This window comes from Rhinopithecus roxellana, chromosome 12 (genome assembly GCF_007565055.1).
Source record: "Rhinopithecus roxellana isolate Shanxi Qingling chromosome 12, ASM756505v1, whole genome shotgun sequence".
Classification (NCBI taxonomy): Eukaryota; Metazoa; Chordata; class Mammalia; order Primates; family Cercopithecidae; genus Rhinopithecus; species Rhinopithecus roxellana.
Genome location: NC_044560.1, coordinates 117,914,902 through 117,939,512, shown reverse-complemented (window position 1 = coordinate 117,939,512; position 24,611 = coordinate 117,914,902). Strand labels below are relative to the sequence as shown.

Genomic DNA, 24,611 nt, shown 5'->3' with positions numbered 1-24,611 from the left:
TCCACATAGAAAATCACTGGCTGGGTGCAGTGGCTCACACCTGTAATACCAGCACGTTGGGAAGCTGGCGGGGGGGTGGATCACCTGAAGTCAGGAGTTCAAGACAAACCAGGTCAACATGGTGAAACCCCATGTCTACTAAAAACACAAAAAAATTATGCGGGCATGGTGGCAGGCACCTGTAATCTCAGTTAGTCGGTAGGCTCAGGCCGGAGAATCACTTAAACCTGAAAGGTGGAAGTTGCAGTGAGCCAAGATCGCGCCATTGCACTCCAGTCCGGGTGACAAGAGCGACACTCCCTCTCAAAAAAAAAAAAAAGCAAAAAAAAAAAACAAAAAAAAAATGCTGGGCATGGTGGCTCATGACTGTAATCTCAGCAATTTGGGAGGCCAAGGAGGGTGGATCATGAGGTCAGGAGACTGAGACCATCCCTGCCAACACGGGGAAACAGCATCTCTACTAAAAATACAAAAATTAGCCAGGCATGGTGGCATGGGCCTGTAGTCCCAGCTACTCAGGAGGTTGAGGTAGGAGATTCACTTGACTCAGGGAGGCGGCGATTGCAGTGAGCCGAGATCACGCCAACACACTCCAGCCTAGGTAACAGAGCAAGACTGTCTCAAAAAAAAGAAAGAAAGAAAATCACAAAGAATCAACCAAGATTTTACTAATAAACCCATTCAGTGTATTTGCAGAATACAAAAAATCATCACCCAAAATTAGTTGAATTTCCTTACATTTACAATAAATAATGTTAAAAGAAACTTATGAACACACTTCAATTTGCTATGAAACTTAAAGTAAGAAATACTTACAAATAAATTGAATTAAGGAGGTGAGAAGCTTGTACCTTGAAATCTACCTTGATCAAAAAAACTAAATAGACATATAACAAATATTGATGGATTGAAAGTATTAATATTGTTAAATGATTATTCAAACAAATGTGATTGAGATTCAACACATACCCACAAAAATCCCTATCAGTTTTTCTTAAAGAAACAAAAAAACAGGCTGGGAAAAATGACTCACATCTGTTGGCCAGGCTGCTCTCAAACTCCTGACCTCAAGTGATCTATCCGCCTTGGCCTCCCAAAGTGCTGGGATTACAGGCGTGAGTCACCCTGCCTGGCCCAATCTTCTAAACATAAACACTTTAATGTCAATTAATGCTTGAACTCAATGTTAAGTCAACGCAAACTCAAGTCAATGCTGAATTGACTAATGCCAATTAATGTATGATGGTTTGCTATACTCATGGCATTGGGAACAATCATCTCAAAAATGAATTTTCTGATGTTCCTCAAGGAGTGACCTCGAACTGAAGACCTTGCCACACTGATGACATTTGTAAGATTTCTCTCCCGTATGGATTCTCTGATGGCTAATGAGGTGCGAACGTGAAGTAAAGGCTTTGCCACAGTCATCACACTTGTGAGGTTTCTCTCCTGTATGAATTCTTCTGTTTTGCATAAGATGAAGCTTGACTGAAGACCTTACCACAATCATGACATTTGTAAGGTTTCTCTCTATTGTATGAGTTTGCTGATGAACTGCAAGGTATGAACAATGTCTGAAAAATTTGCCACATTTATCACACTTTTAAAATCTCTCTTCATTACGGCTTCTCCAATGATTTGCAATGGTTTTAGTGTTATTGAAGACTTTGTGGCAATCATTACATTAGTAAAGTTTCCCTACACCATGGATTGCCTGATGGTAAGTGTTGACTACCCACCAAAAGCTTTGCCACACTCATTACACTGGTACGGTTTCTCTCCAGTGTGAATTTTAGTATGTTGTGTCAGGTGTGAATCACACCCAAAATCCTTGTCACAAACTCTTACATTTGTAAGCTTTCTCTCCAGTATGAATTCTCCTGTCTTTTGAGACTTGATTTGCCACTGTAAACTTTGTCACATGCTTCACATTTCTAATGCTTCTCTCCAGTATGAATTCTATGATGGCGTGCAAGCTTTGCTTTTCGATTAAAAACCTTGCCGCATTCATTACACTTGTAAGGTTTCTCTCCGGTATGAATTGTCTTATGAATTACAAGGACTGAATTGTGACGGAAGGTTTTACCACACTCATTACACTTGTAAGGTTTCTCTCCAGTATGAATTCTATGATGACATGCAAGGTGTGCTTGTTGATTAAAAACCTTACCACATTTATTACACTTGTAAGGTTTCTCTCCAGTATGAAGTCTATGATGACGTGCAAGGTTTGCTTTTCGATTAAAAACCTTGCCACATTCACTACACTTGTAAGGTTTTTCTCCAGTGTGAATTGCCTTATGAATTTCAAGGGCTGAATTGTGACGGAAGGTCTTACCACATTCATTACACTTGTAAGGTTTCTCTCCACTATGAATTGCCTTATGAACTACAAGGGCTGAATTGTGACGGAAGGTCTTGCCACATTCATTACACTTGTATGGTTTCTCTCCAGTGTGAATTCTAGTATGTTGTGCCAGGTGTGAATCACGCCCAAAAGCTTTGTCACAAACCTTACATTTGTATGGTTTCTCTCCAGTATGAATTCTCCTGTGTTTTTCAAGGCTTGATTTGCGACTGAAAACTTTGTCACATTCTTCACATTTGTAAGGTTTCTCTCCAGTATGAAGTCTACGATGGCAGGTAAGGGATGACTTCTGACTGAAGGACTTGCCACACTCATTACACTTGTAAGGTTTCTCTCCAGTATGAATTGCCTTATGAATTACAAGGGCTGAAGTTCGACCGAAGGTCTTGCCACACTCATTACACTTGTAAGGTTTCTCTCCAGTATGGAGTCTACGATGGCATGTAAGGTATGACTTCCGACTGAAGGTCTTGCCACATTCATTACACCTGTAAGGTTTCTCTCCAGTATGAATTCTCCTATGTCTTTGAAGGTTTGATTTGAAACTAAAAGCTTCGTCACATTCTTCACATTTGTAAGGTTTCTCTCCACTATGAGTTCGCCAATGAACTGCAAGGTACGAACGATGTCTGAAAAATTTGCCACATCTATTACACTTGTAAGATCTCTCTTCATTATGGATTCTCCAATGATTTGCAATAGTTGTAGCATTACTGAAGACCTGGTGACAATCATTACATTTGTAAAGTTTCCCTATACCATGGATTGCTTGATGGTAAATAAGTGCTGACTGCCCACGAAAGGCTTTGCCACACTCATTACACTTGTAAGGTTTTTCTCCAGTATGAAGTCTACGATGGCGTGTAAGTGATGACTTCCGACTAAAGGTCTTGCTGCATTCATTACACTTGTAAAGTTTCTCTCCAGTATGAATTATCCTATGTCTTTCAAGGTTTGATTTGAAACTGAAAGCTTCATCACATTCTTCACATTTGTAAGGTTTCTCTCCAGTATGAAGTCTACGATGGTATACAAGGGATGACGTCTGACTGAAGGTCTTGCCACAATCATTACACTTGTAAGGTTTCTCTCCAGTATGAATTCTCTTATGTCTTTCAAGGTTTGATTTGAAACTGAAAGCTTCATCACATTCTTCACATTTGTAAGGTTTCTCTCCAGTATGAAGTCTACGGTGGTATACAAGGGATGACATCTGACTGAAGGTCTTGCCACACTCATTACACTTGTAAGGTTTTTCTCCAGTATGAAGCCTACGATGGCGTGTAAGGGATGACTTCCGACTAAAGGTCCTGCTGCATTCATTACACTTGTACGGCTTCTCTCCAGTATGAATTTTCCTATGTCTTTCAAGGTTTGATTTGAAACTGAAAGCTTTGTCACATTCTTCACATTTGTAAGGTTTCTCTCCAGTATGAAGTCTACGATGGTATACAAGGTATGATGTTTGACTGAAGGTCTTGCCACATTCATTACACCTGTAAGATTTCTCTCCAGTATGAACTGCCTTATGAATTACAAGGGCTGAATTTCGACTGAAGGTCTTGCCACACTCACTGCACTTGTAATGTTTCTCTCCAGTATGAAGTCTACGATGGCATGTAAGGGTTAACTCCTGACTGAAGGTCTTGCCACAATCATTACACTTGTAAGGTTTCTCGCCAGTGTGACATCTACGATGACATGCAAGGTATCGCTTTTGATTAAAGACCTTGCCACACACATCACATTTATACTGTTTCGCTCCTAAAGGGATTATCTGATGTTTCCTTAAGAGTGACCTATAATTAAAGGCTTTGCCACTCTCATTACATGGGAAAGATTTTTCTCTCATGTGTACTTCCTGCTTTTGTGTGAGTAATGAAGAATTCAGGAAATTATTCCCATAGTTATTAGATATATGGGTTTTAGGCCTACAAGAAATTCTTTGGGCTGTTGAAAATGAAGACGCATTGCTGATAGACTTCTCAATGCTTTGGGATGTTGAAACAGAGGAATCATCGTTGATAGACTTCTCAAATTGATTACCAATCTTCCCATTGGGCTGAAATATATGCAGTTCAGGCAGATGCGAATGAAAGCTTAATCCAAGCTGATCTTTAATAGGTTTGTTTCCAGCATGCGTTTGATCCTGTCGGTTTGTACTACTCGTCAACTCTTTGATTTTTGTCATGGGTGCTTCATGGCTATTTCTTTCATCTTCTTTCCACTGAAACTCAAGATCACGAATATCTTTCTCCATTTCCTGGAAGCAAAAATCTCCAATGTGATGACGTTCACGTCTTTGCATTGTCCCTCTGTGGATCACCTCCGTATTGCCTTGTGCTGTTGATGAGAACTCCTTCATCATGCATTTGGAAGAGATATCTACAAAATATAAACACCAATAGGTTTCCACTTAAGTACAGGTGGTATATAATACTGAAATCTGTAAATAGGACACAAAAAGCAATACTTATTGTAAACTTCCCAAACATCATCTTGAAAGTTTAGGAACACAAAAGAGTAAGATTCTTCAATAAATAAAGGGCGATTACATGTGCTTGAAATCATTTCTACGGAAGTCTATTTCCAATATCATGTCAAAACGCTGACAGGGCACAAACGTGTATAAGCCTAAAGTAAGGAGTATTTCTCCACTGTGACCCTAAACTGTATAAAAGTTTGCAAAAAACATATCACTGTCACATCAATGAAGAGAAAAGCATATATTCTTCATATTTACAGCATATTTACTATATACAAATAAATGCTAAAGGACCACACGATATACTATATTGGAAAATAATCCACAATAAGCTCATGTAAGGATAACCAAAATCAATGAAAATTCTGTATTGTCAAATAGTCATAGCACTGAGAAGATAAGAAAACATTACAAAATTTAGCCAGGCGTGGTGGCCCATGCCTGTAGTCCCACTACTCAGGAGGCTGAGGCACAAGAATTGCTTGATTCCAAGAGGCAGAGGTTGCAGTGAGCTGAGATCGCACCACTGTGCTTCAGCCTGGGTGACAAAGTGAGAGTCCACCTCAAAAAAAAAAAAAAAAAGCTAATACAATATTTTTCTGAACAACTGTTATAAAATGACTTCTATTCATGCAGAAAAGGCATGTTGTGACATTTTAAAAAATTGTTTGGGCCGGGCGCGGTGGCTCAAGCCTGTAATCCCAGCACTTTGGGAGGCCGAGACGGGTGGATCACGAGGTCAGGAGATCGAGACCCTCCTGGCTAACACGGTGAAACCCCGTCTCTACTAAAAATACAAAAAACTAGCCGGGCGAGGTGGCGGGTGCCTGTAGTCCCAGCTACTCGGAGGCTGAGGCGGGAGAATGGCGGGAACCCGGGAGGCGGAGCTTGCAGTGAGCTGAGATCCGGCCACTGCACTCCAGCCTGGGCGACACAGCGAGACTCCGTCTCAAAAAAAAAAAAAAAAAATTGTTTGTATTTTTATACTTTTGAGATGAAGTCTCACTCTGTCACAACAGGCTGGAGTGCAATGGCCCAATCTCATCTCACTGCAACCTCTGCCTGCTGGGCTCAAGCCATTCTCCTGCCTCAGCCTCCTGAGTACTTGGGATTAAAGGCATGCGCCACCACGCTTGGCCAATTTTTGTATTTTTAGTAGAGATGGGGTTTCACCATGTTGGACAGGCTGGCCTCGAACTTTTGACTCAAGCTATTCACCCACCTGAGCCTCCCAAACTCCTTTACAGGCATGAGCCACAGCACCAGGTGGCACTTTGTGACACTAACGAGTGGAGTGTGTCAGTTATATTGCATACCACATACCGAAAAGCCTTATGTACAGTCATAAAAATTAATTAGTAAAGTAACATAACACATAAAATCAGCAAGCAAATAATAAGTACATTTATACAGCCTGCAGAATTCTAAACAATTCTCTGTTAAGAAAAAAACCACGGCCGGGTTCACACCTGTAATCCCAACACTTTGGGAGGCTGAGGCAGGCAGATCATGAGGTCAGGAGATCGAGACCATCCTAGCTAACAATGTGAAACCGCATGTCTACCAAAAATACAAAAAAAAAAAAAAAAATTAGCCGGGTGTGGTGGCGGGTGCCAGTAGTCTCAGCTACTCAGGAGGCTGAGGCAGGAGAATGGCGTCAACCCAGGAGGTGGAACTTGCAGTAAGCCGAGATCGCGCCACTCTGTCCCAAAACAAAAACAAAACAAAACAAAAAAACAAACAAAAAAAATGAAAGAAAGCCACAATTTGTACTTACCAGCAGCATACAATATAAGAACTGAAATACAAGTTAAGATCACTACCTTTTGATGTATGAGATCAAAAAAATACACAGCATTATAAGGAATAAGAAGTGACTACTGGCTGGGCGCTGTGGCTCTTGCCTGTAATCCCAGCACTTTGGGAGGCCAAGGCAGGTGGATCATGAGGTCAGGAGTTCAAGAGCAGCCTGGCCAACATGGTGAAACCCTAACTCTACTAAAAATTCAAAAAAATTAGCTGGGCATGGTGGCGGGAGCCTGTAATCCCAGCTACTCAGGAGGCTGAGGCAGGAGAATCGTTTGAACCCAGGAGGCGGAGGTTGCAGTGAGACGAGATTGCACCACTGCACTCTAGCCTGGGTGAGACTTTATCTCAAAAAAAAAAAAAAAAAAAAGAATTGACTAACAATGTCAAAAGGTGCAACTATGATATCACAACTACATTTATGAAACAGCCAGGCCATATAGCAATTCTATAGATATACATTGACCTTAGTTATCTAGTTCACTATGCACAAAATATAAAACATAGAATGTGTACTGGGAAAATTTATAATCTGGGATCAGAGAAAACATTGTACATAACAAATTGCACAATAAAACCATAAACAATATGATGCAGCCTCCCTGGTGTGAATGTTCTTATTGAACAAAAGCCATGTTCAGAGTTCTTATTCTCCAATAGGATGTTCTGCAGATGGGGCCTTTGAGAGAATCTGGTCATGGGTGTTGACGACTCGTGAATAGGACCAGTGCTTTTATAAAAAGAGACATTAAAGAGCTCACTGCCTGTTCCTCTTTCCACCATGTCAGGACACAGCAGGAAGATGGCTGGGCTAAACCACGAAGAAGGCCGTCACCAGGAACCAACTGGGCTGGCACCTTGCTCCTGGATTTCCCACTTTCCAAACTAATGAGAAATAAATGTCTATGCCGTAAACTTCCTAGTTTAAGCTACTTCCTTTTTTGTTTGTTTTTGAGACCAAGTCACGCTCTATCACCCAGGCTGGAGTGTAGTGGCACGATTCTCCTGCCTGAAGAGATGCTCCCACCTCAGCCCGGAGTCTCACTGTGTCACCCGGGCTGGCGTACAGTGGCACAATGTCAGCTCACTGCAACCTCCACCTCCCGGGTTCAAGTGATTCTCCTGCCTCAGCCTCCCGAGTACTTGGGATAACAGCCGTGCCCACCACCATGCCCAGAAAATGTTTGTAGTTTTAGTGGAGACGGGGTTTCACCACGTTGGCCAGGCTGGTCTCAAACTCCTGAACTCAGGTGATCCACCCATCTCAGCATCCCAAAGAGCTGGGATTACAGGCGTGAGTCACCCCACTTTGTATTTAGTAGAGTTGCTGTTTCACCATGTTGGTCAGACTGGTCTCAAACTCTGACTTCAAGCGATCCACTCACTTAGGCCTCCCAAACTGCTGGGATTAGAGGCGTGAGCCACCTCGGCTGGCCAGTCTAAGCTATTTCTGAGAGGACAGTGAAATGACTGAGACAGGAAAAGGAGCATCTCATCATCAACATCACCGAGGACTGGCAAATCTGATTAAACAAAGAAAGTTTAGCGTCTGAACTGTAAATCTTGCAATACTTGAAGCCAATCTAAAAACAATAACATGTTTTAAAAACTTTGAGGCTGGCTGGGCACGGTGGCTCATGCCTGTAATCCCAGCACTTTGGGAGGCTGAGGCAGGAGGATCACGAGGTCAGGAGATCAGCAGCATCCTTTCGGCACCTTCCTGGCTAACATGGTGAAACCCCATCTCTACAGAAAAAAAAAAAAAAAAAAATAGCTGGATGTGGTGGCACGTGTCTGTAGTCCCAGCTGCTTGGGAGACTGAGGCAGGAGAATCACTTGAACCTGGGAGGCGGAGGGTGGAGTTAGCCAAGATCGAGCCACTGCACTCCAGCCTGGGCAACAGACAGAGACTCAGTCTCAAAAAAAAAAGAAAAGAAAAGAAAAAAGAAAGAAATGAAAGAAGTCTAAAGAGTAACTCCCACCCACAAATATACATAAAGTTCTCCAGTAAAGGTAAATAAAGACAGATAGGCTGGACGCGGTGGTTCACATCTGTAATCCCAGCACTTTAGGAGGCCAAGGCAGGTGAATCACCACCTGAGGGCAGAAGTTCGAGACCAGTCTGACCAACAAGGAGAAACCTTGTCTCTACTAAAAATACAAAATTAGCCAGCCGTGGTAGCACATGCCTGTAATCCCAGCTACTCAGAAAACTGAGGCAGGAGAATCACTTAAACCCGGAAGTCAGAGGTTGCAGTGACCCGAGATTGTGCCACTGCACTCCAGCCTGGGCAACAGAACAAAACTTCGTCTCATAAATAAATAAATAAGTAAATAACCAAATAAAAGGACAGATACAGAAACTTGTATAAGTGTACCTTTTCTTCATAATTCAACTTTCCTATTATTTAGAAGAAAACAGCATGAGAAAACACTGTACATATGTGATAATGAAAATGCAACATACACAAAATAATTCTAACATAAATAACAAAGAGTTCTAGAGGAGAAAGAGTAGTTTTTGCAGGTTATGAAAATTTTTTTTGAGACAGGGTCTCACTCTGTCGCTCAGGCAGAAGTGCAATGGCATGATCTTGGGTCACTGTAACCTCCGCCTCCCGGGTTCAAGTGACTCTCCTGTATCAGCCTCCTGAGTAACTGAGATTACAGGCACCCACCATCCTGTCTGACTAATTTTTGTATTTTTAGTAGAGACAGAATTTCGCCATGCCAGCCAGACTGGTTTTGAATTCCTGACCTCAGGTGATTTGCCCGCCTCGGCCTCCCAGAGTGCTGGGATTACAGTGGCACTCTTGTGCCACTGGGGCACAAGAATTTTTTGAGCCCGAGAAGTGAAGCCAGCTGCAGTGAGCCAACATCGCACACAGCAGTGACGCTTTGGCGACAGAGTGAGACTCCATCATAAACAAACAAACAAAGGTCAATAAGAAGGGAGTCAAACATGCCTACATAAAAAAGCAATTAAACACAAAAAATAATAAATGAGAAATGAAGAATAAAAACAAACCTACAAGAAATACAGATAATATGTAACAGAAACGCAACGGTAAGGTCTTCTCCATCAGTAATACTTCAAATGTAAATATTTAACTCTGCACTCAGAAGGCAAAGACTGGCTCAATCAACAGGAACCAACTACATGTTGTCCACAGAAGACTCATATTAGCCCTGAGGACACACATACGCTAAAATTAAAAAAATAAAAACCAGGCCGGGCGCGGTGGCTCAAGCCTGTAATCCCAGCACTTTAGGAGGCCGAGACGGGTGGATCACGAGGTCAGGAGATCAAGACCATCCTGGTTAACACGGTGAAACCCCGTCTCTACTAAAAAAAATACAAAAAATTAGCCAAGTGTGGTGGCGGCGCCTGTAGTCCCAGCTACTCCGGAAGCTGAGCCAGGAGAATGGCGTGAACCTGGGAGGCGGAGCTTGCAGTGAGCCGAGATCGCGCCACTGCACTCCAGCCTGGGCGACAGAGCAAGACTCCTTCTCAAAAAAAAATAAAATAAAAACCAATAATTAGGTATGGGGGTTGGCGCCTGTAACCCCAGCTACTCAGGAGGCCGAGGAGGATGTGTTGAGCCCAGGATATCAAGACCAACTTCAACAACACAGCAAGACCATGTCTGTAAACAAAAACAAAAACAAAAACAACAACTACAAAACAAAAAAAAACTAAAAAAGTAGCCCGGCATGGCGGCATGCACCTGTACCAGCTATTGGGGGAGGCTGGGGTGGGATAATCACTTGAGCCCAGGAATTCAAGATTGCAGTGAGCCCTGACCACACCATTGCACTCCGCCCTGGGGGACACAGCAAGACACTGTATCTAAAAAAAAGAGAAAATACAAAGATACGCAAGAGCGCATCCCCACTTCTGGAGGGAAGTTATCCTCACCCAGGGAGACCAGGTTCCTATAATTCTCCAGCATCACGTCTCTGTATAGAGTCCTCTGAGCAGGGTCCAGGCATTTCCACTCCTCCTGAGAGAATTCTATGGCCACATCGCTGAATGTCAGTAGACCCTGAAATGAAAACACATTTTAAGGAAATGGCTATGGGAGGAGTTCTTATCTTTACAGAAAATGAGAAGAGAAGGGAAAGCATGGATTTAATTGTAGAGAAAGTTCTGACATCCAAGTAAGGGATGTTTCACCACATGATGTTTTCTGAGTTGTGCTTTATTATACTATTTTTTTTTTTTTCTGAGATGGAGTCTCGCTCTGTTGCCCAGGCCAGAGTGCGGTGGCACAATCTCGGCTCACAGCAACCTCTGCCTCCCAGATTCAAGCAATTTTCTTGCCTCAGCCTCATGAGTAGCTGGAATTACAGGCAGGCGCCATCACACCTGGCTAATTTTTGTATTTTTAGTAGAGACGGAGTTTCACCATGTTGGTCAGGCTGATCTTGAACTCATGACCTCGTGATCCACCTGCCTCGGCCTTGCAAAGTGCTGGGATTATAGGCATGAGCCACCACACCTGGCCTTATTATACCTTTTGAAGAGGTCACAATACCCTCTCAGTATGAATTTCTGATGTTTGTGGATAATACAAAAGAAATCAATACAGGAGCCAGGCACAGTGGCTCATGCTTGTAATTTCAGCATTTTTGGAGGCTGAGGCAGGCAGATCACCTGAGGTCGGGAGTTTAAGACCTGCCTGACCAACACGGAAAAACCCCGTCACCAAGACCTGTCTGACCAACACGGAGAAACCCCGTCACTACTAAAAAAGAAAAAATACAAAAAGTATCCAGGCGTTGTGGCTTATGCCTGTAATCCCAGCTACTTGGGAGGCTGAGGAAGGAGAATCGCTTGAAGCAGGGAGGCGGAGGTTGCGGTGAGCCGAGATTGCACCACTGCACTCCAGCCTGGGCAACAAGAGGGATACTCCATCTCAAAAGAAAAAAAAATAATAAAATAAAATAAAAATCAATGCAGGTTTCTCCTTATAGACATGTTAGAAACTTTTTTTTCTTTTTGAGACAGTCTTGCTCTGTTACCCAGGCTGGAATGCAAAGGTGCCATCTCAGTTCACCACAACCTCCACCTCCCAGGATCAAGTGATTCTCCTGCCTCAGTCTCCTGGGTAGCTGGGATTCCTGGTGCACACCACTACTCTTAGCTAATTTTTGTATTTTTAGTAGAAATGGGGTTTCACCATATTGGCCAGTGTGGTCTCAAACTCCTGACTTCATGATCCGCCTGCCTCAGCCTCTCAAAGTGCTAGGATTACAGGTGTGATCCACCACACCCAGCCCAGAAATGTTTATTCACAATGCAAGTGACATTCAGTATCTAGATGAGACAGGGTATGAGTGATGTCTTCAGACATGACAACGTCCACAGTGAAAGATCAGAATCAGAAGCTAAAATCCGGCCAGGCACAGTGGCACATGCCTGTTATCCCAGCTACCAGGGAGGCTGAGGTAGGAGAATTGCTTGATCCTGGGAGGCAGAGGTTGCAATGATCCGAAATCACGCCACTGTACTCCAGCCTGGGCAACAGAGACTCCATCTCAAAAAAAAAAAAAAAAAAAAAAAATAGCCGGGCATGGTGGCAGGCACCTGTGGTTCCAGCTACTTGGGAGCCTGAGGTAGAAGGATGGCTTGAGCCTGATAGTGCAAGTTGCAGCGAGCTAAGATCGTGCCACTGTGCTCCAGCCTGGGCAACACAGTGAGACCCAGTCTCAAAATAAAAGAAAATACATGAAAACTAAATTACTCAAAGTATGAAAATACATTATATATATATATGTCCACAAAATAATAACACCTACACAGACTCACAACAAACTAGATGTTAATACAAAGGATTGCCATTTTCCCCAGATTTTCAAAAAATAAGATGTTCAAAATACATACATTTTTGTGTGTATATATGTATGTATATATATGTGTGTGTGTGTATACTTGTGTATGTGGGTGTGCATATAGAGAAAAGTTTTAAAAATATAAAAAGTAGCAAGTTTTGTTTAACTGAAGAGGAATCTCACCTTGGTAGAAGAGGATACATTGGCAGTTGGGGGCGGGGGGAATCTTGTGGGATCTAAGAAAACAGGAAATGCCCCATCCTAGAGGAAGCAATCACCCTTTCAACTGCCTGACTTGGAGGAATCTTCAGATATCTGTAGTAACGCAGGTGTGTGCAGAGGCAGCCACTATGGCACTCCTTACACTGGGAAAAATCGCAAAGGAGCCAATTTCCAATGCAGATGCCAAAGAGCAAGCCAGCCGTGTTTACTAACAGGACAACATGTCAATTTTTACAACCAGTAGGATCAAATATCAAAGTAAAATATTTACTGGAACACAAAGAAGAAAACAACAGAAACTGGGGTTTACTTGAGGGTGGAGGGTGGGAAGAAGACGAGGAGCAGAAAAAAATAACTCTTGGGGGCTGGGCGCAGTGGATCACACTTGTAATCCCAGCACTTTGGGAGGCCAAGGCGGGTGGAAAACCTGAGGTCAGGAGTTCAAGACCAGTCTGGCCAACATGGTGAAACCCTGTCTCTAGTAAAAATACAAAAAGCTAGCCAGGAGTGGTGGCAGACACCTGTAATTTCACCTACTTAGGAGGTTGAGGCAGGAGAATTGCCTGAACCTGGGAGGCACAGGTTGCAGTGAGCTGAGATCATGCTATTATACTCCAGCCTGGGCAACAAGAGCAAAACTGAGTCTCAAAAAAATAAATAAAAAATGACTTGGGGGGCCGGGCGCGGTGGCTCAAGCCTGTAATCCCAGCACTTTGGGAGGCCGAGACGGGCGGATCACGAGGTCAGGAGATCGAGACCATCCTGGCTAACATGGTGAAACCCTGTCTCTACTTAAAAATACAAAAAACTAGCCGGGCGACGAGGCGGGCGCCTGTAGTCCCAGCTACTCGGGAGACTGAGGCAGGAGAATGGCGTAAACCCGGGAGGCGAAGCTTGCAGTGAGCTGAGATCCGGCCACTGCACTCCAGCCTGGGTGGCAGAGCAAGACTCCGTCTCAAAAAAAAAAAAAAAAAAAAAAAAAAAAAAAAAAAAGACTTGGATACGGGGCTTAACACCAGAGTGATGAAATAATCTGTACAACAAACTCAAATGACACTAGTTTATCTATGTAACAAACCTTCACACGTAGCCCCAAACCTAAAGTAAAACCATAAATACAAAAATAATTTTTTAAAATTTACCACGGAATTTTTTCTAAAGTCTCATAACGATGCAGAAATACACGTGTACGAGATTCGCTCTGACACATGGCACAGAACTGGCAGTAGCGGCTCCACAGTGAGGCTGGAAGGAGGGTGGAGGACGTGACAGGGAGAGGAGATGCTTTATGGCAAAGGGTCTAAGCTGCAGCTTTGCTTGGAGTGTTACCAGAAAACAAATATACACATCATTTGATCTTTAAATATAAAAATATATATTTAATAATAATTGGTGGGGCTGAGCCCGGCTCGTGCCTGTAATCCCAGCACTCTGGGAGGCTGAGGCGGGCAGATCACCTGAAGTCAGGAGTTTGAGACCAGCCTGGCCAACATGGTGATACCCTGCCACTAATAAAAAATGCAACAAAATTAGCCGGGTGTGGTGGCGCGTGCCTATAATTCCAGCTACTCGGGAGGCTGAGGCAGGAGAATCTCTTGAACCCGGGAAGTGGAGGTTACCGTGAGCCACGATCATGCTACTGCACTTCAGCCTGGGCGACAGAGCAAGACTTTGCATATTTAAAATATAATATTGGCCGGGTGCGGTGGCTCAAGCCTGTAATCCCAGCACTTTGGGAGGCCGAGGCGGGCGGATCACAAGGTCAGGAGGTCGAGACCATCCTGGCTAACACAGTGAAACCCCGTCTCCACTTAAAAAATACAAAAAGTTAGCCGGGCGAGATGGTGGCGCCTGTAGTCCCAGCTACTTGGGAGGCTGAGGCAGGAGAATGGCTTGGACCCGGGAGGCGGAGCTTGCAGTGAGCTGAGATCTGGCCACTGCACTCCAGCCTGGGCGACAGAGCGAGACTCCGTCTCAAAAAAAAAAAAATATATATATATATATATATATAATATTATAATAATATAATAATAATAATAGGTGGAATGAGAATATGGCTCCATCCTCCAGGACAAAAAAGTACTGCTCCCATATTTGAGAAAAATTATAACCGTTTTTACTGAAAACACCTGTTTCACAAGCCTCTCCACAGTCTCCATGAGCTTAATGTGCTACGAATGGATTAATGAATCTCCTATTATTTATGTTGATTTCATATTCTTAAAATAATGTTGGAATAAAACACCTTATATCATTTATTTCTGTGTATGAACTTTCCATTCTAATTACTAAGATTTTTGGAGTCACAAACACAGTAACTCACTCAATTACCTCAAAATCTAGTATAAAATCAGGCAGAAAATATTTTCCCCTTATTGGTCTCCTTTTCTAGAATTTACCACGTATGTTGTGCACATGAATATGTGACTTCCATTGGCAGCTGCTCTAGTCCTGATCCACAGAGAGCTGACAGTGCATCTAGATGTGGCCCCTGAACAATCCCTGCTGCCCAACAGCACTGACACCACGGGACCCTCACCCCGTCTCCATCCATGTCTGGTGTGAGCCCTTCCCAGGCCCATGCCCAGTGCCGCCTCTTCCCAAGTTCATGTCACTGGGTCATAACAGATGGAATCTAAGCGAGATGAGAGGGACTGAGGGAAGGCACGGGTGAGTGTGAGCAAACCTGTCAGGCAGGACGCTTCAGACTCAGAGAAGATTCCCAACTCCAAGCCCCAGCGTTTCTGAAAGGAAGGAGACAGAACAATCCACCGAGAATATCATCTCACCTGAGGAGGAGCCATCCCTGACTCCTCTGCTTTCCTCTTCCTCTTCCCAGTTTCTTCCTCATGGACCAAGAGTCTTTAGAAATCAGTCCTGAAAGTTAAAAATATGCTGTTTATTGCTCAGAATCAACACATCCCCTCCCTGTAACACGACCACACATACAAAGGACACCTCACCCTGAGAACATACGGTGCCCTCTGTTGCCCACGGAACCAGGGACGATCAACTCGTACAGGCAGTGGAAGGTGAAAAAACAGAAAGAAGCATGCAGAGCAGCCAATAGGGACCAGAGGAGGGGGTGAGGGGGTGGCTGGAGTGTTAAATGGGAGGTGGGTCACAGAAGTCACCACTGAGCGGGTGATATCAGAACAGAAACCTGGGGAAGGAAGGGTGTTTGCACCTGCAGCTGAGGGGCCAGCGAGTTCCAGCAGAGGGACAGCCCCCATGAAGGCCTTGAGGCAGGAGCAACCAGGGCCCAGGAAGAGGAAATATGCCTGCGTGGCTGGAGCAGAGGGAGGGAGGAGACACAGGAAAGAGATGAGGTCAGAGAGGTCCTGGGGGCATAGATCCGGCAGGGACAAGGTCTTCTAACATTTTTCTCCCACAACTCCAAAGAATTTTTAAAATGATGAATTTCTTCACCCATTTTGAGTAAACATGTAATTTTTTCCTTATATCACAAATTAAAACCCTTACAAATAATGTAATTATCCTTTACATTTTAAAAGCATGCTGAGATTTTAATGATATCCTAGGAAGCACATGGTCACCTCATCTGAGAAGGGCAGGAGCATGGGGGAATGCGTTTACGGAAGTTCGGGAGGTCACCTTTGGACACGTGAAGGTGGAGATGCCTGTTCATCCTCCCAGCAGAGAGGTAAGGAGTCAACTGGACACAGGACTGTAGCGTTCAGGGGAGAGGTCTGCAGGGGCCATGGGGGTAAAGTTTAAAGCCATGAGATGAGGCCAGGCACGGTGACTCACACCTGTAATCCCAGCACATTGGGAGGCCAAAGTGGACAGATCACTTGAGGTCAGAGGTTCGAAACCAGCCTGGCCAACACGGTGAAACCCCATCTCTACTAAAAATACAAAAATGAGGCCAGGTGCAGTGACTCATGCCTGTAATCCCAACACTTTGGGAGGCTGAGGCAGGCGTATCATGAGGTCAGGAGTTCAACACCAGCCTGACCAACATGGTGATATCCTGTCTCTACCAAAAATACAAAAATTAGCAGGGCGTGGTGGCACATGCCTGTCATCCCTGCTGCTCAGGAGACTGAGGCATGAGAATCACTTAAACTCGGGAGGTGGAGGCTGCGGTGAGCCGAGATCATGGCACTGCACTCCAGCCTGGGGCACAATATCAAAACTCTGTCTCCAAATCAATAAATGAAAAATTAGCCAGGCACGCTGGTGCACGCCTGTAGTCCCAGCTACCTGGGAGACTGACACATGAGAATCGCTTGAACCCAGAGGACGGAGGTTGCCGTGAGCCGAGATCGCGCCACTGCACTTCAGCCTGGGTGACAGAGGGAGACTCCGCCTCAAATAAATAAAAACGAAAAATAACCTGGAGAAAGCAGGAAATTATAGTCTGTTGGTTTGCCATTTTCATGCCTGGCACAGACAGCACCTAGATTTGTGTCCCCTGGCTCCATAGCTACTGAGTGAGTGAGTGAATGAGAATGACTGAGCGATACTAGTATGTCCTCTCTGGGGTCTCGTGTGCCAGGGTCCTGGTTGACTTAAACTCTGCAGAAAGACGAGACGCTTCCTTACTGCCCAGACTCTCAGGGAAGAAAAATTCCTGGGGTCTAACACTTCTCACTTGGCAATGACATTGGCTTAAATATTCCCAGACACAAATCCTTGGGTCTTAGTTGGGTCTTGGGATGGTGCGAACTGACAGAATTGCAGGCAATGAGCGTCAGAATAGAACAGTGGACAGGAAGGTGGAAGATTTGAGGGAGGGGGTCAAGGACAGGCAGAGAAGCCACTCCCCTCCCTCAGAGGCCCACCTGGGGAAGCACCAACTTTGCCATTCTAGAGAAGACAACGGGAAAGGGAGGAGTGTGTAATAGGGTGGGTGACGGTGTGTGCCAGGTGGAGAGAAAAATTCCTTTTTCTAAATGTCACTGCAATAGCTCAGCCCATCCGTCTTACCAACTGCTGAGCACAGGAGCATCCTGTGAGGATAAATACGGCTTTTCCTTCCTCCAGTTCCTAAGTCTTCCAGCCATGACCAGTGATGTAACCCTCAAACTTCCTTCCCAGGAACCAGTGGCCCCTCTTTGTGGAAAAAATACTTGTGTTCCACACTTACATTATAGCATATTTATTCATACAGAGATGGAGTCTTGCTCTGTCACTGCACTGAAGTGCAATGGCACAATCAGCTCACTGCAACCTCTGCCTCCTGGGTTCAAGCCATTCTCCTGCCTCAGTCTCCCAAGTAGCTGGGATTACAGATGCACACTGTTATGCCTGGCTCATTTCTTTTCTTTTTTTTTTTTTTTAGTAGACATGGGATTTCACTATGTTGGCCAGGCTGGTCTTCATCATCTGCCTGCCTCGGCCTTCCTAAGCGGTAGGACTACAGGTGTGAGCCACCACACCTGGCCACATATTTACATTATAGCACTTGACCTTTGGCTCCCCAGCAGCCTTGTGAGTGTGTGTGTGTGTGTGTGTGTGTGTATGTGTGTGTGTGTGTGTGTATATGCTCATGTGTTGTGACAGTCAAGGAAAAGCCAGTAGAGAATCATTGCCACTGTCCTGGCAGGAGGAGGTGGCCCTCGGGCTGCAGTTCACTGTGCTATTTGCACTCTCATCCTTGGAAGAATCTTTCCTGAAGTCACGGAGCCTCCAGCTCCTCCGGAACAGAACTAGTTGTGTAGGGGTGTGTCCTTCATGCCCCTCAGGTCCCTGACTACCTCCCCACCCTTCCTGAAGGGAACCCAGGACCCTGACTCTGAGTGCATCACCTGCTGATGGCAAAGCCCCTGCTCATGATGGCCAAACTGGGCCCTGGTGATGTGCAGAGCACGGAAGACCCAGGAGCTGGAGTGAGGCAGTGACACAGATGACAAAAATGGGGATGCCTTGGGACTCCCTGAGGACACAGGGTCTGGTCTGTAGGGCTTTTCTGACCTTAGTGAGGCCGTCTCCTCTTATTTTGACTGAAATAAATAGCCACAGGAAGTTCAGACCAATTAGAGTTGAAATTTCCAGAAGAAATGTGGGACTATCCTCACACTTGCCGCAGGCCCTGAGTCTTCCCTGAGGACGCCTCAGCATCTAAACCACAACCACAGAGAAGATGCTGCAGTTGTCCTGTGGCCAAGATGGGAAATGTGTATCCTCCAACAAAGGGAGACACAAAACACTCAAAATAATCCAAGCAGAATGGCATCTCGGGGCGGGCACGGCAGCTCTTGCCTGTAATCCCAGCACACTGGTAGGCCTAGGCAGATGGATCACCGGAGGTCATGAGTTCGAGACCAGCCTGGCCAACATGGTGAAACCCTGTCTCTACTAAAAACACAAAAGTTGGGGCGGGCGTGTTGGCTCATGACTGTAACACTAGCACTCTGGGAGGCCAAGGCAGGTGGATCACTTGAGGTCAGGAGTTTGAGACCAGCCTGACCAACATGGTGAAACTCCATCTCTACTAAAAATAGACAAAGTAGCTGGGCTTGGTGGGAGTCTGTAAATCCCGGCTACACAGGAGGCTGAGGCAGGAGAATTGCTTTAACCCGGCAGGTGGAGGTTGCAGTGAACCATGATTACGCCACTGCACTCCAGCCTGGGAGACAGGTTGGGACTCAAAAGTAAAATTAATTAAATTAAATTTAAATTAAAATACAAAAATGAGCCGGGTGTGGTGGCACACACATTTAATTTCAGCTACTTGCAAGGGTAAGGCAGAAGAATCGCTTGAACCCAGGAGATAGAGGCTGCAGGGAGAGAAGGTCACGAGACTGCACTCACAGACTGCATGATCGAGTGAGACTGTCTCAAAAAAAAATAAAATAAAATAAGAAGAGTGTTTCTGATGTGACTGATGCAGAGATAATAAAATCTGAGTAACATGATAGAGACTGACAGGCAGAGGGAACTTCAGATGGGGGTGGGAGGGCATGGGAGACATCTCTCAGCCTAGACCTGAAAGAGGAGAAAGGGACAGGGCTGTGATCATTTAGGGACATAGGGTAAGAGCAGGGACAGCGACCTGAGACAGGAAGGGTTTTAGTGTTTGGGAAAAGAGAAAAGCAACATGCCTGGGGCAGAGGGAGTCAGGAGATGAGGGCAAGCTCCCAGGAGGAGGCTGGACACTGGCAGGGGCCCTGGACACCGGGCTGTGGAGCCACAGTGAGGAGCTGGGCTTTCAACATTTGTCCAAATGGACCAGAGGTGCCTTGAGGGAAACATGCACTTAATAGCTCACAGCTCAAGATTTTAACAAATGACATAAGGAAAGAAAACCGAAAAATAGACTAACTGGTTAAATTACATTTCGATATTAAAGGTTTCCAATAAATAATAAAGACTAGAAAGCATGCAGATCTCGATCTGATCGGACGCAACTAATTTCAAACAGAAACTATTTTGAAATTGCTTTTTCAAAAATCGAACAAATTCAGATGTCAACGGGAAAATAACTGGACCGTACACATGTACAGAAAGGAATGATGGGAGCTGGTTATAGGATGCCACAAAGGCATCTTTCAGAAGTGATTATGGACTAAAAAAGAAATATTTAAAATCAAGATTTATCTCAAAGTAAAACTGCCAAAAAAACAAAGAAGGAAAGAAATGAAGAGGAACCAGAAAGAAAATATGTTACACGATGAGAACAAAAGCACTTTCGATGTCCCTTTTGCTTTCATTTTTTGTTGTTGTTTCTTTGTTTTTCTGAGATGAAGACGCGCTCTGCCCCCCAGACTGCAGGGCAGTGGTATCGTTTCGATTCACTGTAACCTCTACCTCCCAAGTCCGTGTGATTCTCATGCCTCAGCCTCCTGAGCAGCTGGAACTACAGGTGCACGCCATCACGTCCGGCTTAGGTTTTCAGTATTTTTACTAGAGACGGGGTTTCACCATGTTGGCCAGAATGGTCGTGAACTACTGACCTTCGGTGATTGGCTCCCAAAGTGCTGTGATTACAGGCAGGAGCCACCACACTCAGCTTTGATGGTCTTTTTTTTTTTTTTTTTTTTTTTTGAGATGGAGTCTCACTCTCACCCAGGATGGAGTGCAGTGGCGCAATCTTGGCTCACTGCAACCTCCACCTCCCAGGTTCAAGTGATTCTCCTGCCTCAGCCTCCTAAGTAGCTGGAATTACAGGCACGTGCCACTACACCCAGCTAATTTTAAAATTTTTAGGAGCAAAGGGATTTCACCATGTTGGTCAGGCTGGTCTCACACTGCTGACCTTGTGATCCTTGTGATCCACCCGCCTCAGCCTACCAAAGTGCTGGGATTACAGGCGTGAGCCACTGCTCTTTTAAAAAGTACTATGGGCTAGGCGTGGTGGCTCATGCCTGTAATCCCAGCATTTGGGGGGCCAAGGCGGGTGGATCATCTGAGGTTGGGAGTTTGAGACCAGCATGACCAATATGAAGAAACCCCGTCTCTACTAAAAACACAAAATTAGCTGGACATGGTGGCTGATGCCTGTAATTCCAGCTACTTGGGAGGCTGAGGCAGGAGAATCGTCTGAACCTGGGAAGCGGAAATTGCGGTGAGCCGAGATTGTGCCACTGCACTCCATCCTGGGCAAGAGTGAGATTCCATCTCAAACAAACAAACAAACGATGACTATGTAGGCCAGGCACGGTGGCTCCTCTCTGTAATCCCACCTGTAATCCCAGTAATTTGGGAGGCCAAGGCTGTAAGATCCTTTGAGGCCAGAATTGAGACCAGCCTGGGAAACAGTGAAATCCCATTTCTGCAAAAAAAAAAGTACAAAATTTAGCCGGGTTTGGTGGCTCACGCCTGTGGTCCCAGCTACTCAGGAGGCTGAGGCAGGAGGATTGCTTGAGTCTAGGAGGTCGAGGCTACAGTTAGAGGAGATCACACCACTGCACTCCAGCCTGGGGGACAGAGCCAGACCCTGTCTCAAAATATACATTAATTAAAACTATTACATAATAACAGAAAATGATTCTCCCATTTCACTGTCCCTACCCACCATGGGAAAAGGGAAGAGAGTGTCTCACAATTGAATTAAGTCACTACCCTCTGGCTGCATAGGGATTCCAAGTGGAAGCTGACCTCTGATGCCAAGATTTATAGAATGTACATGCCTTATAGATAGGAATTTTAAAATTCTCAATATCGGCCGGGCGCGGTGGCTCAAGCCTGTAATCCCAGCACTTTGGGAGGCCGAGGCGGGCGGATCACGAGGTCAGGAGATCGAGACCATCCTGGCTAACACAGTGAAACCCCGTCTCTACTAAAAAAATACAAAAAACTAGCCGGGCGAGGTGGCGGGCGCCTGTAGTCCCAGCTACTCGGGAGGCTGAGGCAGGAGAATGGCATAAACCCGGGAGGCGGAGTTTGCAGTGAGCTGAGATCTGGCCACTGCACTCCAGCCTGGGTGACAGAGCGAGACTCCTCAAAAAAAAAAAAATAAATAAAAATAAAAAATAAAAAAATAAAATAAAATAAAATAAAATTCTCAATATCATCTGTATAATTTAAACAAGTTTTAAGTTATTAGATTATATACAGAGAAGTCAACATGTCACAACTAATCATATCCAATGAACTCACCCATTCACCTGAACCCAAAGTCCCCCACTCCTTTTAATCTTTTGAGACAGGGTCCCCCTCTGTTGACCAGGCTGGAGTGCAGTGGCATGATCTCGGCTCACTGCAGCCTGGACCTCCTGGGCTCAAGTAATCCTCCTGCCTCAGCCTCCAGAGTAGCTGGGATTACAGGTGTGCACCATCATGCCCGGTTAATTTTTTTTTCTTTTGGCAGAGATGGGGGTCTCACTATGTTGGCCAGGCTGGCCTCGAACTCCTGTACTCAAGCAATCCCCTTGCCTCAGTCTCCTAAACTGCTGGGATTACAGGCGTGAGACACGGCGCTCAGCCCCTCTGTCTTCATTACTGTGCTTCCCTCCCTAATTCTGTACCTATCTCTCATTCTCCCCTTCTCTCTCTAGCTCTTGTTTTCTTTTTCCCTGGGATCTGCTCCTCCTGCTTTTTTTTCTTTTTTTTTTTCATTTTTGCTCTCTTGGCAAATCCCTCAGCCATCCTCTATTTTGCCATCTGTTATGGTCTTTCTCATTCTTCTTCTGTCTCAGGTTTTCTTTTTTTTTTTTTTTTTTTTTTTTTTGAGACGGAGTCTTGCTCTGCCACCCAGGCTGGAGTGCAGTGGCCGGATCTCAGCTCACTGCAAGCTCTGCCTCCCGGGTTTTTTACGCCATTCTCCTGCCTCAGCCTCCCGAGTAGCTGGGACTACAGGCGCCCGCCTCGTCGCCCGGCGAGTTTTTTGTATTTTTAAGTAGAGACAGGGTTTCACCGTATTAGCGAGGATGGTCTCGATCTCCTGACCTCGTGATCCGCCCGTCTCGGCCTCCCAAAGTGCTGGGATTACAGGCTTGAGCCACCGCGCCCGGCCTGTCTCAGGTTTTCTACTGCTCTCTCTCAGTGTCCTGATCCCTTTGGCCCACACAATCACAGGGGGCTTTGGAGTAAGACGCCCGCATCCCGGAGAAAGAAGCGCAGTTTCCAGGGGCTGGGCTGGGCAGGCAAGAACAACCGGTGTCATAGGACAGCCCGGGCACCTCCCCCACGCGGGCTCAGGGTAAGCGGTGACGGCGGCGGGGAGACCTGGGGAGCATAAGGGCCCGGAATCAGGAGGGAGGTGGGGGGCGACGGCGCCTTAAGACAAGGCTGGGAGGCGCCAAGGGCGGGAATCCGCCTTGCCTAAGGACTTTAAAAAGTGCGGGTCGGGAGGAGTCAGAAAAAGGTTTTGAGCAGGAAAACTACGCGATGGGAAGTGTATACACTGCCCTGTAAGAAAAAGACCCACGAAGGGACCATGTTCAGGGCGACTTTAAACCCAAAAGGAGGCAACCCCTGGACTCTCACGGGGACGTCTAAATTTGCCCTGGGCGAATGAAGACGGGTGAGAATTTCCAGGTCTATGGGGACTCCAGGTCCCAGGTACAGAAGCGCCGGGGACCTAGGAAACGCAGACTTAACACAGCGCAAAACTCACCGCTGCGGTGGGACCGTCACTCCACGCGATCCGCTTCCGGGTTTGCGCGAATCTGCGCGCGCAGGACAGCAGCCAGGCCGGGGCGGGACCCATGAGAAGGTGGGGGGGGCCTGGGCGAGGTAGGGGCGGGGCGCGAGACTGAGAGACCGTACACTTTAGAATTAGCAGAGGGCGGGGCCGGGGCGGGACCTGGGCGCCTCTCGACCTCGCTCCCAGCGCCTCTGTTGTTTGAGCTTTGGAGGCCGGACCGGCCAGGAAGGCTGAGGCGTGATTCAAAAGCCCTGTAATTGTCTGAAACGGGGATGCAAACTAGAATGTGAAATGCAAAGCCCTGCCTGGGTGGAGCGTAACGATTTCAGGCTGGCGCCCCAAATAATAGAATAGAAATCCTCTCCCTTTTTATTCACTGGGAAAGGAGAGTCCACCCTATGGTCAGCTTCAGAGACTTTCCTAGGGCCACCGCCTGGGATGCGGGACGGAGTGCTCAGGCCAGGAAGGAGTGAGGTCACCACCTGCTGCTTAAACCCAGCAGAGATGCGGGCACAGGGCCGAAAGCCTGAGGTTGCAGCTACTCAGAAAGCAGCGGCGGGAGGATCGCTGAACCTGGGGCTTCAAGTTAGCCTGGGCGGCAAAGTAACACCTCCTCCTGCAGCGATTCCTTCCTCGTCTCTCTCTCTCTCTCTTTTAAATTTCTTTAAGTAAAATTTTTGATTGTGTGAGATAGGGATCCAACATTATTCTTCTTCATGTGAATATCCAGTGAGTTGTCCCAGCACATTTGTGGAAGAGATCTATTACTGTTATTCTTATATTAACATTTTTATTTTCTTTCTTGAGACAGAGTATTTATCTGTCACCCAGGCTAGAGT

General features: G+C 45.7%; 1 protein-coding gene and 1 pseudogene across 2 annotated transcripts; both read right to left on the bottom strand.

The window, feature by feature from the left end:
• Positions 1-954: 954 nt before the first annotated feature.
• On the bottom strand, positions 955-1,917 carry LOC104676047 (annotated as a pseudogene). The gene has a single exon (XR_004060369.1). The product of XR_004060369.1 is annotated as a putative zinc finger protein 137 (transcript).
• On the bottom strand, positions 1,838-23,787 carry LOC104676054 (zinc finger protein 845). The gene is made up of 4 exons (XM_030942020.1): positions 23,743-23,787; positions 15,506-15,593; positions 10,579-10,705; positions 1,838-4,753 (listed from the first exon to the last, which is right to left on the bottom strand). Exons 2-4 carry the CDS (start codon positions 15,518-15,520, stop codon positions 1,935-1,937), a joined length of 2,961 nt encoding a protein of 986 aa, XP_030797880.1. The 5' UTR covers positions 15,521-15,593; positions 23,743-23,787; the 3' UTR covers positions 1,838-1,934.
• Between the last annotated feature and the right edge of the window lie 824 nt (positions 23,788-24,611).

Coding starts and splice junctions, on each gene's coding strand:
- LOC104676054 (XM_030942020.1), bottom strand. Junction 4,754..10,578: donor TAGGAACCTGGTCTCCCTGG/GTGAGGATAACT, acceptor TATATTTTGTAG/ATATCTCTTCCAAATGCATG.